Below are 18,922 nucleotides of genomic sequence, written 5' to 3'. Positions count from 1 at the left end.
TTTTAATATGGAACCATTCCAATTTCTGAAAGCACTAAGTTATAAATTCCATGTTTTATTTTCTCATGCTACAAACTTTTCTTTTCTCTTTGAAATTAGTTAATAAACCTTATTAAAATAGTCTTCTATAAAAGAATTATTTAATAAAGGCCATGGGCATATTTTAAAAGTTGTTCAGACATTTTCCCCTTCATTCCTCCTGGAATAGGCTATAAACCATGATAAAGAAATTTCCTACCTTACAGAGATTTTAAAATTTATACTCTGTATGTCACTAAATCTTTTATCAGAATTGATTTCTCCAAACAGTTATACATTGATTTTGCTTATCTTTTCACAAGTCTATTTTTTCCAATTATTTCCAATATTTAAGAAAATGTGGCATTGGTGTGGAGAAAGTGGCCATGGTGGCTGCTGGGTGTGGGGAATGGGAGGAAGAGATGAGATGTGGAGGCATTTTCGGGACTTGGAGTTGTCCTGGATGGTGCTGCAGGATCAATTACCAGACATTGTAGATACTCTCATGGCCCGCTGGATGGAACGTGGGAGAGTGTGGGCTATGATGTGGACCATTGACCATGAGGTGCAGCGATGCTCAGAGATGTATTCACGAAATGCAATGAATGTCTCATGATGATGGAGGAGATTGTCGCTATGAGGGGAGTAGTGGGGAGTGGGGGGGGGTATATGGGGACCTCATATTTTTTTAATGTAATATTAAAAAAATGAATACAGACAAAAAATAAAAATAAAAATGAATAAACGTACTTAAATAAATATATTTGCTGTGGTATAGCAGTGCTCCAAAATGTTTTCACCAAATGCAATGAATGTGCTTCAATGAAGAAAGAGGTTGTTGATGTGGGAGGAGTGGGGTGAGGGGGGTGGGGTATATGGGAACCTCATTTTTTAATGTAACATTTTTTGTCATCTATGTATCTTCAAAAATACCATTAAAAATAAGTGAATAAAAATTTAAAAATAAATATAAGACATACAATGACATATTAAAATAAATTATTCAGTAGGTATAGCTCAGTGGTCGAGTGCCTGCTTTTCCTAGACTAGGTGCTAGGTTCAGTCCCCAGTATCTTCTAAAAAATAAAATAAAATAAATGAATTATTTGCAAAAGCTTAAATATGTATATATATATTTTTGCTTCACTTTACTTTTCATGAGAATTTAGACTAAGAAACCCAAAGCTTTTGGAAGTTCCATTTCCAACTTCTTCCACAGTTATAAAATTCTGAATTATTTAAAATTCTTTTTGTTTTAAAGCCAGATAGTTAATATTATAGGAGATGACAGTCATGAGGCAAGCTGACACGAACTCCCAGGGATTTGAGAAACTGATCACTTTAGTTGAGTTGAATGATCCAATTCATGGGGATTTTAATCTGGAATTACCCCAGGTAAAGAAATATGTGTTCTTTAAGGACTTGAAATTATGTTTGCATTTTTAGTCATGCTTGGAGCTCTTATTTCATCTTTTCCCGCAATTTCTTTCTTTTTTTAATCATTTTTTATATAGCAACATTCAGGCTGTGAAAAAAGCAACAAGACCCAGAAACCCAGATCCATAAATAATTTGAAAAGAAAAAGAAGTATGCATGGGAGGGTAAGGGGACACCAGAGGCCAAGCACACAGCCTCATGAAATCAACACTCTCTAAGCAGGCCTTATTTGGGAATATAGGATAATCTATTTCCCCAATATAACAGCTTTACTCCTTTATATTAAGAGTTCTCTACTCAGGATTCTTCTACTCATTTTATTTAAACTTATAATTTTCAATGCACCCATTAAATATATCTCTCAGAGACTTCAATCTTTTGACTGTTCATATGCTATTTACGCCCTGAGTCCCGACAGAGTTGCAGCCAATTCCTACTCTCCAATTCTTTGCGCTTGCCCTGGACAACCAACAAAATGATGGACAAGCTCCCTCCCAAAGCACAAGATGTATAACTGCAAACAAAAGAATTCCTTCCATCTGTCCCATAATATCTAAGTCCCTTCTCAACCTGAATTGATTGGAATGGACATTGTTCCAAATCCCTCACAACTGAGGAATGAGCAAACGTAAGGGGAGTGGGTAATCACGGATCAAATTAGATTTATTGTTATTGTAGTTATTATCTTGTGGTAACAGAAGTTAAAACATTGATATAAAGATAGTGCATGCCAGGGGTCCAGAAGTAGGGGAGGGTTGAATGGGTGTAACACAGAACCTTTTCAGGGTAGTGGCATTGTGGTGTATAAGACTGCACCGATGGACACATGACTATGCATTCACCAAAGCCTGTAAAACTGTACAGCACAAAGTAAACCATATTGGAAAGTATAGACTTTGGTTAGGAGCAATGCCTCAATATTGGTTCATCAATTGTAATAAATATACCACAGTAATGTAATATGTTAATAATAGGGGAAACCATAGGTGTATGTATGTGAAGGTTATAAGGGAATTCCATATACATTTGGTGTAACTTTTCTGTAAATCTAAAGCTTCTATAAAAATAATAAGTTTATTATTACAAAAAAATTTGTAGAGGAAATGCATTTTATATATATGGTACTAAAATAAAATTCTTTTTAACAATCCATGATCATCACAACACAGAGAATCCCAAGTTAAACTATGGACTAAAGTTAATAGTTCATTTATAAAAAGTGTGCTTTCATTAATTGTAATAAATGTATCACACCTATGCAAGGTGTTAATAAAAGGGTGGTTTATAGGAATTTTGTATTTTATATATGATTACTCTGTAAAGTCATAACTTCTAAATAAAAAATAAAAATCATTAAGACACATATCACCCAATTTTAACATGTAAACCTCACTTTCATCAATGCTTGGTTCAAACAAATAAACTGTGAAAAGAAATATGAGACAAATTGGAAAACTTGAAAAGGTGCAATGATATTAAGGAAATATTGTTAACATTTAGATGAAATACTGGTATTTTAGTTAAGTTTAAAAATTGTCTTATATTTTGAAGTATATTTGGAAAGGCTTACCAATAAAACAATTTGGTGACATATTCCCTATAGTTAGAAAATCCAAAAAAAAAAAAAATCTAAACAGAGCTACTAGACCTGATAGATGAGTTCAGAAAAGTAGCAGGACAGAAGATTAATAAGCAAAAATCAGTAGTGTTTCTATACAATTCTGTTGAGAAATCTGAGGAGGAAATTTTTTAAAAATTTATTTATAAGGGCAACTAAGAGAACTATATATTTAGGAACTGAATATTTAGGGCACAAAGGACCTGTATTCAGAAAACTACAATAAAATATTGCTAAAAGAAACTGAAGAAGGCTTAAACAAATGGAAGAACATTCTGTGGTCATGAATTAGAAAACTAAGTATCTTTAAGATGTCAATTCTACCCAAATTGATTTACAAATTCAGTGTAATCCCAGTAAAAAAATTTTTTGCAGATGTGGAAAAACCAATTATCAAATTTATTTAAAAGCATAAGGGGTACCAAATAGACAAAAAAAATCTTAAAAAAGAAAAATGAAGGTGGTGGACTCTCATTCTAGACTTTAAAACATATTATTTAGTTGCAGTGGTAAAAACAGCATGGTACTGGCTTAAGGAAAGACAGACAAATTGACCAATTGAACCAAATAAAGAACTCAGAAATAGACCCTCACATCTACAGTCCAGTGATTTTTGACAAGCCAGACTTTAGACTGGGCAGATTTTAGACTGGGCAGAACAGTCTATTCAACAACTGGTGCTGTGAGAACTGGATAGCCATATCCGAAAGAAAGAAAGAGGACCCCGATCTCACACCTTATACAAAAATTAACTCAAAATGGATCAAGGACCTAAATATAAAAGCTACAGCCATAAAACTAGAAGAAAATGTAGAAAAACATATTCAAGATCGTGTGGTAAGCAATAATTAAACCTTACACCCAAAGCTTGAACACTGAAAGAAAGGCAAATAAATGGGACCTTCTCAAAATTAAACACTTTTGTTCTTCCAAAGACTACCAAGAAAGTAAAAAGGTAGGCTACTCAGTGGGAAAAAAACATTTGGAAACTATATATCTGATAAGGGTTTGATATTCATGTTATATAAAGAAATCAAACAACCTAGTAATAAAAAGAATAGCAACCCACGAGGACCTGCTGGCGTGTTCTGGGGGTGCTGCCTGGGACCCCGCAGGGCAGGAGGGATGTGTGGTTGGATGTGGGCATGGGGCAGCTGCAGGAGCACTTGGCCCAGCACCCAGGGCCCCCACCTGTGTCCCCACCCCATGGGAGTGTTTTGGCTGCCATGCACTTGCCCTGGGAATCATTGCATGGACACAATTTCATTTGTCTTGGATATATTTCTTGGAGTAGAATTAGCAAGAATTATGGTTCAAGTGCATGGATGCTCAGCCCATTCATTTTGGGTGAAGGATGAACATGGTAGGATGATGGGCACAAGTTTAAATTAAAAAGACATACACAAAAAAACACATTCCAACATTTTAAAGACTGAAATTGTGAAGTGCGATTTCTGAACAAGCACCGGAGATGGCTGAACCTATAGTGAGGTCAGAGGGATGGGGAGAAGCACAGAGGAAAGAGGGGGCCACCCTGCCTCCCCCTGCTCTGGATCTCATGTCCTCCTGCATGGCCGTCGCCAATGCTCAAGGCACAGGTTTCAGAAGCCAGGCCATGTGATCATAAGGTGTGGCCCCTTCCACGTCCTCCTCACTGCCCACAGAAAACAAATAGTTAAGTCTAGCATAACATCACCACTCCTGCAAGACAGTTCTTCCTCCATCCTTGAGTAAAAGAGCAAAGACACACAAGCAGAGACAAATTAACAAGTTTATTTATAACGATCCGCATATATATAAGCTATCTACATCACATAGGGAAGATAGAGAAGGGCCCGTTCAGGCAAATGGGTATGGGGTAACAAGAGGTAACAAGAGGTAACAAGAGGGCTTCCTGCCATTTCCAAGAAAAAAGGCCCAGAGTGTGGGTCTGCCCTGTTATCACCCAAGCCAGGGAAAGCACAGTCGATATACGCGTAGATCTCTCTCCTACTCCCTATGTGGAAGTCCTCGAGTCCATGCAGTGAACGCTTGCCAGCCTCCAACACACACACACACACACACACACACATTACACACACGCTGGGCCTCCAGCTTGCTGACAGTGAAGAGGTTGAGCCGGACCTGTCCAATGCTCCTTTCCAGACGTTCAAAGACCCTTGACGAGGAGATTGGCTGCACGCCGTTTCTGGGGGGCACTTTTTCTCTTTAGTGGTGGTGGAGACTGGGTCCTTTGTGCTGGAAGAAATACCTCTTATGAAGCCCTGGGTAGGTGATGGGGTGCCCAAAAGGAAAAGCTGCTACTTACCTTGCCCATACCAGAGGCACAGTCGCTTTAACCCAAGGGGCAGCAAAAGTGCCTCCAAACACAGGTATTTTCCCAGTGGTGCTGGCTCCTCTAAAGCCAAAGGGGAACCCTGGCTGGAGGGGCCTCAGGTGTTTTGACTTAAAGGGAGAAGAGAAGTTTTCCCCTAGAAATGTTCTGACTTTGGCCAGGTGGGCCCCAGGTGCCCTGCTGGAAGGACAGAACACAAGGGCCCTCAAGCACAGGGGTGGTGCTGTCCCCTCCCATTACACCACACCTGTGCCCTGGCCAGGTGGACCACAGGTGCCCTGGTTGAAGGTGGAATTAAAAGGCCCCACAGCTCTGGATAGTGTTGTCCCCTCCTATTGTCCCACCTGTTTTCTTGTGAGGTAGACTCCGAGTGCCCTGTATGGAGGTGGAAGCAGAGGTGTCTTGAACTACAGGCATGACACTGGTTCCTCCTGCAGAAAGTATGCTCTGGCCAGTCGGGCCCTGTGGAGCAGAAGTGGTGCTGGAGCTTCCACTTGGTCCTGCTCCAAAGGTGAGAGCTCCAGAAGTGGAACTGTGTCCCGGGGCAGACGCGCTGACCGCACAGCTACTACTTCCCATCAGGGTGCTGACTGGGATGCCAAATCTGGAACCTGGCGATGTCAATCCCACAAATGCTGGTGATGGAACGCCACCACTGGGTGGCTGGGCTGTGGGAGAACTGAAGCCTGCAGCTTGTGCTGAGGATGGCGACTTTCCCAACTGGAAGTAGGGGTTAAAGCTGTTGGCTCCCGGCTGCTGCCCGTTGGGGACCCCAAATGTGGGCTGAGGTGTGGTTCCTGGGTAAAAGGGAAGATTGTGTGTTGGAGGTGGGCCATGGACCAACGGTGCAGGCAAGCCAGTGGAGACTTGGTTTGAGGCAATGCTGCCATTGCATGGTGTGTTGTCAGTACCAGGACATGCCGCATAAAAGGGGAAGACATTCTTCCTGGAGACAGGAGCAGTCTGGAGAGAGCCTACAGCCTGGGGAGGAGGTGTGGTGTCCATATCCTCAGCATCAGAGGTAAGCCTGACTGCTGAGCATGCAGAGAGGCTGTCTGCTGGGGTGTCGGCAGCCACAGGAGAGATGGGCAGGCCAGTGGAGACAGGAGCAGCCTGGAGAGAGCCCACAGCCTGGGTAGGAGGCGTGGTGTCCATATCCTCAGGATCAGAGGTAAGCCTGGTTGCTGAGCATGCAGAGGGGCTGCCTGCTGGGGTGTCAGCAGCCACAAGAGAGATGGGCAGGCCAGCAGAGACAGGAGCAGCCTGGAGAGAGCCCACAGCCTGGGGAGGAGGCGTGGTGTCCATATCCTCAGGATCAGAGGTAAGCCTGGTTGCTGAGCATGCAGAGGGGCTGCCTGCTGGGGTGTAGGCAGCCACAGGACAGATGGGCAGGCCAGCGGAGACAGGAGCAGCCTGGAGAGAGCCCACAGCCTGGGGAGGAGGCGTGGTGTCCATATCCTCAGGATCAGAGGTAAGCCTGGTTGCTGAGCATGCAGAGGGGTTGCCTGCTGGGGTGTTGGTGGCCACAGGAGAGATGGGCAGGCCAGCAGAGACAGGAGCAGCCTGGAGAGAGCCCACAGCCTGGGGAGGTGGTGTGGTGTCCATGTCCTCAGGATCAGAGGTAGGCCTGGGCTCTGAGCATGCAGAGGGGCTACCTGCTGGGGTGTCAGTGGCCACAGGAGAGATGGGCAGGCCAGCGGAGACAGGAGCAGCCTGGAGAGAACCCACAGCCTGGGGAGGAGGCGTGGTGTCCATGTCCTCAGGATCAGAGGTAGGCCTGGGCTCTGAGCATGCAGAGGGGCTGCCTGCTGGGGTGTCGGCGGCCACAGGAGAGATGGGCAGGCCAGCAGAGACAGGAGCAGTGGGAAAAGTGGCTCCCAGCTGCTGCCCACCAAGGCCCCCAAATGTGGGCTGAGGGGTGGCTGCTGGACCCAAGGGGAGGATGAAAACTGGGGTGGATGTAGTGTTTATTGGTACAGGCAGGTTGGTGGAATCTGGGGCATTTGCAAGAGGTGTTTGTTTTATATTACAGTGAGCATGTTCAAAACGGAGGGAAGGCACAACAGGGCTGGGAGGATGCAAGAAAATAACAGCGTGGGAAGGGGGAGTGGTGTCCATGTCACTTTCACTGGGGACCGAAGCAGGCTGGGAAATCCCGTGTGCAAATGTGCTGGCTGGGATGGTGGGTGTGACCAGGGGAGCCACTAGGGGCTGGCTGGTGAGGACAGGGATATGGGTGGAAGAGAAGGTGGAAGGGGTTTGTGAGAACAGAGGAGGAGAAACTATGCACATGGGTGCAGGTGATTGCTTTGCAGGAGTGGTGTGCTGGAAGGAGAGGGTTAAAGCATTAGCAGGAGTGGGGAGGTCAGAAACAGATGTTGCAGCCCTGAGCGAATGTGAAGGTGTGGCAGCCTCGAGAGGATGAGGTGCTGTGGCAGCCGTGGGCGGACGAGAGGCCGAAGGTACAGGGGCAGAGGGGATTGGTGGCCTGGCAGGCAGGTCAGCCAAGGCAGTGGCCGCTGTGGCGGTGGTAGCCGGGATTGGCCCAGTGACTGGGGCTTGGCACAAGGCATCTGTAGTCTCCCCCGAAGGCAGAGAGGGAGAACTGGCAGGTGCAGGGACACTGCTCTCTGCAGAAGCCTCTCTTCCACCTTCCTCGGCGATGCCATGGCCCTGTTTTTGCTCAACCTTCTCTTGCCAGCATGAGTCTCCAGCTGCGGCTCTCCAAGGAAACTTCAGGGGTGGGGGCCGCTCACCTCCACCCCACGACAGTGGCAGCAGCAGTGGCAATGGTAGTGGCCTCCGTCTTTTCCGTTTACAGGGCCTGACGCTGGCTGGTGTGAGGAGAGGAGCGCTCCTTGACGGCTCAGCTGGATGGTGCTCTTCCTGCGTCTCCTCCCCTGGCTGTGAGCCTGGAGAGCTGCGGCCGTGGCTCCCCTCCAGCACCGCCTGTGGTGGTCTCTCTGACGGCAGCGAGCAGGAGGAGGATGCACCAGGGAACCCTGCTGCCCCTGGACCGCCCCTTCCAGGAGGCAGGATGCTTCCTGCAGGCCTGTCCAAGCCCAGGATGGCCCAGCCGCTGACAAAGGAGCTCACAGACACCTGGGCCTCCTGACACCAGCTCTCTCCTTGTCCGTCCCTACAATGGAGATGCTTGTTCAGAGGTCCAGGACCACCCTGGAAGGACGTGACCACCTCCTCGGGCTCCAGGGGCCTGGATGGGGCCCGGACACTTCCTCTGGTGTGGAGATCCCTCCTCTGCCCATCCTGCCCTCTGGTATCTCTGCAATCCTCCTCCTCCTTTTCCTCTGCTCGCTCTTCTCTGCCCTCTTCTGGGGCCCTCGGTCCACTTTCCTTCAGGTGAAGGGGTGGGAGGTGTCTGGATGGCTCCAGCCTCCTAGGGATGACCTGCTCAGGGGCCAAATCCAGAAGGGACAGTTTGCGCCCTGGACGAGGGATCCTCACCACCCCAGAAGAGTAGCCAAACATCTTGGAGTTGCGCGATGACAGCACTGGCTTCAGACTCTCCCTCCCCAACACCGACGGCAGGACCCCCAGAGAGGAGCAGTGAGGGTTCCGGATGGGATATCTCCTCTTAGGGGCGATGTAAATCCCAGAACGTAACTTCATGGCATCCGGGCTGGACAACCTGTGGGCAGGTCCAGGGAGGGGTGCTGGGGCAGCAGGGCCATCTGGATGAGCCCCAGGAGAACTGTGGAGGGGATAAACAGGCGGGTGACTGCCGGGCCCTGAGCAGCAGCTGCAGGGCTGCGACTGAAGTCGGCTCAGGAAATTGCCCATGAAGAGCTACCTGTGCGCTGTCCAATCGAGGGAGTGGAGTGAGAAACTAGAGAGGTCAACTAGCTCCCAGCTCCTCCGAGGCAAGGACCGCACTGGCACTGTTGAGCTCCTGGCTTGAGATAGAATCTGGACGTGTCACAGAGGGAGGGAATGTGAGGGGTGGGGGATGGGCAAGAGGAGAAGGAAGGGCAGTTGGAACAGGTGCTGCAGTGCAAACTGCTAGGCCCAGGGACCTAGCCTCGGTGGTCCTCTCTAGCACCCCAGCATGGTCTGCAGCTTGGCACGCCTTCTCTGTGGCCATCCCGTCAATGAACGTCACCAGTAGCGCGTCAGACTTTTCTGGAGAGGGCTCGCAATGCCTGACTTGCCCAGATGCTGCACCCCACAACATCCCTTCCTGGCCTAGCTAGGTTTTCTTTGCTTCTTTTGATCAATTGGGTGAAAATAATGCTGAAGCCTTGGAACCTTCCTTGGGACATGCAAGTGTTAATGCCCAACCCAGGATTTGAACCCCAGCCTCTGTGATTCCAGGGTTCATTCATTTAACCACCAGGCGCTAGGGCCTCCTCCTCATATAGTGATTATGTATTACCATTTTAAAAAACAGTATTTAAGGTCTTTAGCACCAGGGCATGCCTATAATGAGCACATGCACTGGTGTACTAGGAGCAATTATTTGATTCACTTCAAGTTCACCTTCATCCATACTGGGCTACTTACGTCTCCTTAGGTGTGGGGTAGGAACAATGAGTTATCAGTGTAGCACCATTGGGTATTTCTTTTCTATTTGATCTTTGCTGCACCATTTACAAGGGAATATTCCATATGGATAAGAGGCCAGTTTCTCTGGCTCTCCTAGAATATGCCCAGCAAGGCATCTCATCCATGTTTCAGAAGCAAATAGGTCATTTCACGTTAATAGCCAAGCAGTATATTGGCTTAAAGTAGGATCAGCACAGTTTGATCATTGTGAGCAAGCCAGTTGGTCCACTCTTCACTACACATTATTGGCCCCACATGTAACTTTAGAGATTCCTCTACCCAAGAGAGGAGACTTGCACATTATTTTTAGTTAAGGTGTAGCCAACTGGATCAGGATAGGTTTTGATCCTCTTACTGTTGGCCATATAAAGAGATAGTCATGGAGGAGCTGGAAACAAAGGTCAGTGGGAACCCAGAAGAGAAAGGAAAGGATATCACCACATGTTGGGATAGTCAAGGAACCCAGGTATGCCGGGCAACCAAAATGCTCCCAACCAGGGAGAAAGCAAGCCTTCTAGCGTCTGTATGGGGGCGTTTTGGGGACGTGGAGTTGTCCTGAATGATATTGCAGGACATTATATATTCTGCCATAAACTGGGGGAGAGTGTAAAGTACAATGTAAACTATAATCCATGCACTGTAGCAGTGCTCCAAAATGTATTCACCAAATGCAATGAATGTGCCACACTGATGAAAGAGGTTGTTGATGTGGGAGAGTGGGGGTGTTGGGGTGGGGAGTCGGGTACAAAGGTAGCTCTTCTATTTTTTAACATAACATTTTGTTTGATCTGTGTATCTTTAAAAAAAAGGACAATAAAAAAGTTTAAAAAAAAAGACAAGCAACCCAAATTAAAAATGGGCAAAAGATTTGAATAGATATTTCTCCAAAGAAGAAATACAAATGGCAAAAAAAAAAAAAAAACCCATGAGACAGAAATGGTAATTTCACTAGAGTGTTTAAATGGCAGATTATATCAGGCAGAACAAAGAGTCAATGAACTTGAAGATAGGTTACATGTTATTCATTGGTTGGAGGAGAAGAAAAAGAATGAAAAAAAGTGAACAGATAGTAAGAGAATTATGGGGCACCATTAAATATATATATAATAGAGGGAGTCCAAAAGGAAAGCAGAAAAATATGAAAAAATATAGTTGAAGAAATAATATCCAAAAAGTTCCCAAGTTTAATGAAACAAGGAAGACTATCAGCACCATTTATTCAACAGCATGTGCTCATTAGTGTCTCTTTGTCACTCTTTAGTAATTCTCACAATATTTCAAACACTATCATTGAATTTATATCTGCTATGGTGATCTGTGAGCAGTGATCTTTGATGCTACTTTTGTAATTGTTTTGGGGCACCACAAACCACACCCACATAATATGGACAAATTTAATTGATAAACGGTGTATGAATTCTGATTGCTCCACCGACCAGCCATTTCCCCCAGCTCTCCCTCTCCTCAGGCCACCCTATTCACTGAGACACAACAATACTGAGGTTAAGCCATTTATTTTCCCTATAATGGCCTCTAGGAAAAGGAAGAGTCCAGCAATGTGGCAAACTTCATTGTCTTATTTTAATAATTTGCCACAGACACCCCAACCTTCAGCAATCATAACCCTTGTCAGTCAGCAGTCATCAACACTGAGGCTAGGCCCTCAACCAGCCTGGCTGAAGGCTTCGATGATGGCGACTACATTTTAGAAATAAAATATTTTTAATTAAAGGTATGTTCACTGTATTTTTTAGACATAGTGTTATTGCACATTTAATAGAGCTATGGTATAGTGCAAAATAAGCTTTATAGGCACTGGGAAACCAAAAAAAAAAAAAAAGTGTAACCTGCTGTATTATCATATTTGCTTTACTGTGGCAGTCTGGAACCACACCCACAATATTTGTGAGGTACGCCTGTATAGTACAGTTGCTTGTATAAAGCCAGTTTTAAAATTTACCCAAGTCTCCCAAAGGTTAGGGAATGCATTTCAATCTGGAAAAGTTTTTCATACTGAGTCTAAAAACAGGGAAGCTATTTCTGTACCTTTGAGGAAATTTGTGTTTGGAGAATACAAAAATATTAATTCTGTATTTTATCTGCATGTCCTGGATTATAATTTAGTCAAGCAAGATGGGGATGTAAATCTAAAGTCTTTTAAGGAAACACCTAGGGAACGAGATTAACACACAAGATCAGGAAAAGATAACACACCTTTTCATTCTCTGAGGGTTCTGAATTGGGGCCGGATCTTAAGGAAAGACATATATTTACACATTAAATGGTCAGGTGATGAAAAAGAAAATATGCTCAAACCTCAGCTGTGTTATTGTCTAAAACAACAATATATAAAACAGCCAAGGTAGAAGCTAATCTCAGACCAATAAGGAACTGATAGATGTTCACAGTTCTTACTTGCCTTGCAGTACACTAAAGCACAATGACAATCTATATGTTAAGAAAATTTTGAGAAGAGTGCACACTTGGGCATTACGTTCTACCCGAGCAGAATGCTTTCAATTAAAAGAAGAAAGGTTTACTTCCTCATCCTGAAAATAGTCTGCATACTCAAAATCCTTTTCTAAGATACCACAGGATTCTCCTCTAGGAAGCTAAATTTGTTTTTATTCAGCAAATTTCATGTACTTTGATGTATCCATACATTTATACTTACACATAAAAATTATACTTAACAAAATAATGACAGTATTATTTGCAATTTTAAACTCTAGCCTTTTAAAAAGAATCTTTCAGGAATATTTTAAAACAATACATTGATTTTATATTACATAATTTGAAGGCCATTAAACTGAATTTATTTTTTAATAGGTAGAGATTAAAAACAAAATATAGCATTGTGACTTTTTTATTTTCACTCTGTCTCTCTTTGACCGCTAGCTTCTTTAGAACCTCTCAAAATTAAAAGAAAAAAGGATTACTAACAATACAACCAACAATATATGAAAAGTTTATTTAACCATACACTCCCCTGTATTATTACAACTTGTTTTTATTTTTAAAGATTTATTTTATTTATTTAGCCATCTCCCTCATTTGTGCTCACTGTCTGCTCTCTGTGTCCATTCATTGTGTGATTTCTGTATCTGCTTGTCTTCTCTTTAGGAATCACTGGGAACCAAACCCTGGACCACTCATGTTGGAGAGAGGCACTCGATTGCTTGAATCACCTCTGCTCCCTGCTTTGTTATGGCTCTCATTGTATTTCCTCTGTGTCTCCTTGTTGCATCATCTTGTTGCATCAGCTTGCCATGCCAGCCCTTTGGGCCAGCTCGCTGTCTTGCTCATCTTCTCTAGGAGGCACCAGGAGTTGAAACCAGGACCTCCCATGTGGTAGGCAGGTGCCCAAATACTGGAGCTATAGCTGCCTCCCCATGCAGTATTTTTTAAAAGTCAAATTTCATGCCAAAAACCCACAGGTGACAAAATATCAAAATTTAAAATCAAAACAGGGTCTGACAGTGCCTGGATTAGGGTGAGGTCAGGGTGAGGTGAGTGAGGCGTGTCACACAAGTGCACAGTTGGAGGGTCCTAGTGGGGATCAGAGACTAGCCGCCAAAACCAGTGTGGTAAAGGTCCAGCCACCTCCCTACTCATTACATCTGCTTCCTGGCATGAGCCAGGCTTGGCCTGAGCCCACCACCACCACCTCTGCCCCCTTTGCCAGGTGCCTTCTTTCCAGTCTCTGCTCCATCCAGGGCTGGCTGGCACTGGTCTGGCAAATGAGACTTCAGCTGGAGACCCATGGGGAGTTTCTGAAGGTTTTTTCCTTTTTTCTTTCCTGAGAAAAAGGCCACACTCGTCAGATTTCTCCATGCCCTTCCTTCCTGTCCTGGAAACATCAACAGGATGCTGCAGCCGCCATCTTGAGACCCTGAGGACAAGGAGCCCAGCTGCCTGAGGCAGAAGGCAGGGGGATCCCAGTGCTCACCTCACCAAACCAAAGCCCGGCCTCACCTCCTCACTCCTCCTGGGTCAGAAAGATAACCTCTGTTTCGTGAAGCCACTGTTAGTTAGGGGTTTTTGTTGCTTGCAGCCTAAAGTATTCGCAAGTAATTCAAAGTTCAGTGAATTTTATGGAATGATCTGGAAAATCTAGATAGAAGAGGTTAAAAAATAAACCCACATAAAGTCTCTCGACCTCAAAGGTTCACATCTGGGCAGGGACCCATAATCTGAGCTGAGGGCGCGGTCCATGTGCTTTAGTCTGGAGGACAGAGTTCCCGCCACCTGCCTTCCAGGAGCAGAAATCTGAGTGTTAGCCCCTAGGAAGGAGGGATTTGAAGTCCACCTCCTCACTCCCTGCCCAGCTGTCCTTGAGACTTCTGGAGCCCCATTCCTGTCCTTCATCAGGTCGAGCTGTGAAAAGGCACAGACCCACGCCTCTCCGGGGCCTTCTCGCTACGAGCTACCGGTCCAGCAGGTCTGGTGGGGCCTGAGACTCTGCATTCCTAACAAGCTCCCTGGGGCACCGGTGCTGCCGGCCTGGGGACCACACAGATTTTTTTTGAATTATGGAGAACGGCACTGGGCTGCGCGCTGTGGAAGCTGAGGATTCAGGTTGGCGCCAGGGTGGGACAGCGGTGGAGCTCCAGCGCCAGGCCCAGGACAGGAAGAGCGGCCTGGGGCAGGAAGCTGGCGGGCGGACTCCGGGGCAGGGCCTTGCGCAGCCGCAGTGCGTCCTCAGGGCGGTCCCTTAGTTAGCAGGAAGTGTTTCAGGTTTCGTGGAGGAGACACCAGAAGGTCGAGTATTATTTGATAGGGTTGGCCTCAGCACCTGTGATGGTGCTGGGAGGGATTCCTCCTCGTCTTCCTCCACCGCGGGTTTGGGCGCCGCGAACCTGCAGCTGCAGCGTTTCCTGGAGGTGGAGACGCAGAGGCGGCGCTCTCAGCAGCTGGAGCATCAGAGGCTGATCTTCGTTGGAGAAGCGCATGGACAAGACTGGGCCAAAGTGGGACAGTTGGGCTGAGGCCTGTTTTGTGAACTGCCTTGAGCGCTTCATTGATACAATCCAATTCATCTTGAATCGACTGGAACAGACCAGAAATCCAAGCCAGTCTTCTCAGAAAGCCTTTCCGACTGATCTTGGCATTACCTCTTTGGAAAAGGAGGTACTTCAAGAAATGAGGAGCTGTTGATGGGGTGGTGGAAGAAAAGGCTATAGCGGGATTGGCTCTTACCTTTTATCACTCTTGGTACATCGTGTCATCTGAGCATGAACAGAGACCAGTTACTTTCGTGTGGGACTTGAGGCTCATATATGTGCTTGGTTGCTTTTTTTAATGCTAATCTTGTGACAATAACAGAGATGAATGCAAAACTCTACTAGATGCATATTACTGTCTGTGGGACTTCTTTTCTCAAAGTTCCATCAGCTGCTTCCTATAACTTAACAGTGGGACCTCGGAGGTAACATTTGTCATTTGTGCCGATTCATTTCACATTTCTGGGGAGATTAATACACATTTTTGCATTTCAGAAAGAGCAGTGGTGGCTGCTGTAACTACAGGCCTTCTTATCCAGTAGTGTTTGAATATCAGTTCTGGGGAAAAAATTATGGAGTGTTCAAACTGTGCACCCTAGCTTTCTAGATCTCCCTTCCACAAACTATGATTTACTTAAAAACTTGTTTAAAGGATGGTCCCTGGACACAATATAGGTAGCTTAGAGTCTCAAGGCCTTTAGTTACAAAGGAATTTAGCCAGTGAGCATAATGTTCTTTACTATACAACCACAAGGAAGAAGTTAATTTAGTCTGTATTTCAGGGTACACAATTCAGATATATGTCTAAATTAGTTTTAAAGATTTATGCCAGTAAAAACTAACAGTGGTTTCATGTTGAGTGTATGCCTAATATAAATCAGTATAGATTTTATTTGCTGCATCCTTTTCATCACTGAAATAAAAGCTTCCACAAGATTTTTTAAAAAATCATAGAATTGATATAAAATTAAGCCATGATGAGTTTGACAATTATTTTTATCAATATAGTTCTCCCTACCTGAAAATTTTATGCACATGATTTAACATACTTTGGTCTTAATGGTTTTCTCATAAATTATATTTTGTTTAATATTTTAAAAAAACATTAGCTCTATGTCTATGTCAGTTTCCTACTCCTGGTGAAACAAGTTACCATAACCCTATTGACTTAAAGCAACACAAATTTGTTATCTTGTAATTCTGGAGATCAGAAGTCTAAAATTAGATGCATGGACTAAAGGAAAGGTGACAGCAGGGCTGGTTCCTGCCTTTCCTGCTTCTAGACACTCTTGTGTTCCTGCTCCGATGGTGCCATCCTTCGTATTCAAAGAGCATCACTCCAACCTCTACTTCCATCTCCTCATCTCCTTTTCTGATGTTGACCTTCTTGCCTCACTCTTATAGGGATCCTTGTGATTACACTGGATGTACATGAATAATCCAGGATAGTCTCCTCATCTTAAATTCCTTAACATAATCATGTCTGCAAAGAACCTTTTGCCATTTAAGGTCGTATAGTCACAGATTCTATGGAGATCTTAGGAGAAACACTCTACTCTCTGCCACGATGTCAATAATTGTTATAAACACTTTATTGTATCGTATCATTTTTATCAATGATGCCAAAGTTTCAAACTTATAATCAAATCTATGCACTACTGTGAAAATTATTCCTTTGCTTTTATTCTTACAAGAATTCTTCTGCTAGAGGGCAAAAACCCTTTAGTATTTGAGAGATGTTTAGTATTTTTTTTAGCGGTATTTTAGTATTTGAGATGTGTTTAGCATTGAGAGGGCAGAGTTGAAACAAATTACAACTGACATGATTGACTAAGGGGAATGGTTTCTGGTCTCACCTAACCACACACACTCATTCACATGGTACTGTTCACCTTTGTGTATATCAAGAGGTTGGCTTGATTGCTGATGTGGGCAGGAATAAAGGTCAGCACCTCTGGCAAGTTAATTTTCTCCTAAAGCTTTTCTTCTTTGCTCAAAGAGGTTTTCTCTTCCCTGTTTTTTGTTCTGTTTACCTCAAGTCACATTTTTTATTTCAGAAATGAAATTTTTGGATAGAGTTGAAGCTCGCTTTGTATACCTCTCCCCTTGCAGAGGTAACGATCTTCCTGTACTCTGCTTCTGTTGCTCTTGTCCATTTATTATTATGTACTTACAAGAATGTAGACAGTGCTGCTGTGACTACTCCTAACTTCGCATAAATGGTCTCATACAATACTTTTTCCTTGTTTATTTGTATGTGTAAAATTCACAATTTTTATCTACATTTATTTGTATTTTGAAAAGTGCTTTGATTCTCATAACCATAACCACAATCAAATTAATCACCAACGATTTCTCCCTGGCCTCTTTGCAGTCAACCTTTCTCCTACATCTCAGCGCCTGACTACCATGAACCAGATTTCTATCCCTACAATTTTACCTGAATAATATTTGATTATATAGATATAATTCAGCTATAAAAAGAATTGAAGTACTGATACATGCTACAACAGCAATGAATACCTAAAAGTTTACCCTAAATTAAAGAAGTCACGTACAATAAATTAAAGAAGTCGTATACAAATTATAGGATTACTTTTCTAGGAAATATCCAGATTTGACCAATTCATAGAGATGGAAAGCAGATTAGTGGTTGTCAGAAGCTGGAGGGAAGAGAGGTGTGGTAGGCTGATTCATGTACCCCAGAAAAAAATATATCTTCTTACTCCTAATCCATTCCTCTGGGTTAGAGCAAATTGTAACTAGGGCCTTTTGAATATGTTGTTTTTGGTTAAGGAGTGACCCAACTGAATGAGTTTGGGTCTTAATCCTACTGCCAGAGGCTTTAGGAAGAGAAAGCCATGTGGAGTAGCAGAAGTTACAAGTCAGTGGAACTGAAGGAAAAAGGAGAGGGCATAGCCATGTGACAGCCACAACACTACCACAATGTTACCAGCCTCAGGTTGAAACAAGTCTTCTAGCTTCTGAAACCATGAAACAATTCCTATTGTTAAGCAACCCTTTGTGTGGTACTTGTCATTGCAACAGGGACATTAAGAAGGAGATATCTTTAGATTCTTTTACAGTGATGAAAATGTTTTGGGGGTAATGAGAAATGGTGGTTGCAAACCCTGTGAATGTACTAAATACTACTGAGTTGTACACTTTAAAAAGGTTGGTTTAAGTTATGTGAATTTTGCTTAGTTTAGAATAGACAATTCTAGTGTCCATCGAAGGAATTAGAGGGTGGCAAAAGAAAAAACAATGAGACTGCAGAGGAGGCTAAACCATAAATACAGGAGGAAGATTCTATGTTGTTTGTGTGGAGAGATGAGAGGGAAGATTAAAAATATTTTAGTGAACCAAAGTTGACAGAACTTTCTTATGACTTTTGTGAGGAGAGAAAATCTCAAGAAAACAAGTTTTCCCACCTAAGCCTCTGGCTGCCTGAAAGAGGGAATACTGGGAAGGGAACAAAATTTGAGGGAAATTCTGAGCACTGTTTAAACATGTAACATTTAAGATATATATCATGGTTAGTCTGGGTATTCTGAACAATCAACACTCTTCACACAGACTATTGGAAAAAGAAGGATGGAATTTACAATAAAAGAAGTACTTCAGTGATACATATGAACACATGTAAAGTTACTTTATACATATAAGTTATACATGTGTACATATGCATACAAAAATATGCATAATGGTCAGAAATGTTAGAAACTCAAGTAGAAAACAGCACCCGCTTAAAAAACATTGGTTTCCTTAGATTCAAAACAGAAATCATGAAAAATTTAAACCACGGAAAAGGAAAACATTCTCACCTTATCATCTGTGTCAGTTCCTGAAGAAATGAGGCATATTTAGTAGGATAAAATTTTAATAATCTACCTGGGTCTGAATGAATGGAAAAGCAGAAATAGAACATAAAGTAAGATCTTGCTATAG

General features: G+C 43.7%; 2 protein-coding genes across 2 annotated transcripts; both read right to left on the bottom strand.

Annotated features, from left to right (window-relative positions):
• Positions 1 to 4,830: 4,830 nt before the first annotated feature.
• LOC131280731 (nuclear pore-associated protein 1-like) lies at positions 4,831 to 7,111 on the bottom strand. The gene is made up of 2 exons (XM_058309207.1): positions 5,753 to 7,111; positions 4,831 to 5,311 (listed from the first exon to the last, which is right to left on the bottom strand). Exons 1-2 carry the CDS (start codon positions 7,011 to 7,013, stop codon positions 5,223 to 5,225), a joined length of 1,350 nt encoding a protein of 449 aa, XP_058165190.1. The 5' UTR covers positions 7,014 to 7,111; the 3' UTR covers positions 4,831 to 5,222.
• Positions 7,024 to 9,209, bottom strand: LOC139440081 (nuclear pore-associated protein 1-like). The gene is made up of 2 exons (XM_071218723.1): positions 7,137 to 9,209; positions 7,024 to 7,035 (listed from the first exon to the last, which is right to left on the bottom strand). The coding sequence occupies exons 1-2, from the start codon at positions 9,207 to 9,209 to the stop codon at positions 7,024 to 7,026; spliced, it is 2,085 nt and encodes a 694-aa protein (XP_071074824.1).
• Positions 9,210 to 18,922: the final 9,713 nt, after the last annotated feature.

This window comes from Dasypus novemcinctus, chromosome 12 (assembly GCF_030445035.2).
Source record: "Dasypus novemcinctus isolate mDasNov1 chromosome 12, mDasNov1.1.hap2, whole genome shotgun sequence".
NCBI classification, from domain to species: domain Eukaryota; kingdom Metazoa; phylum Chordata; class Mammalia; order Cingulata; family Dasypodidae; genus Dasypus; species Dasypus novemcinctus.
The sequence above is the reverse complement of the archived record's forward strand: the minus strand, read 5'-3'. Positions and strand labels throughout refer to the sequence as shown.

Bases quoted from the DNA above. Each gene is read 5' to 3' on its own strand.
- LOC131280731 (XM_058309207.1), bottom strand. From the start codon at position 7,013: ATGGACACCACACCACCTCCCCAGGCTGTGGGCTCTCTCCAGGCTGCT. The intron at 5,312-5,752 runs GTGGGACAATAG...TATTTCTTCCAG, and splicing joins TCTACCTCACAAGAAAACAG to CACAAAGGACCCAGTCTCCA.
- LOC139440081 (XM_071218723.1), bottom strand. From the start codon at position 9,209: ATGGGCAATTTCCTGAGCCGACTTCAGTCGCAGCCCTGCAGCTGCTGC.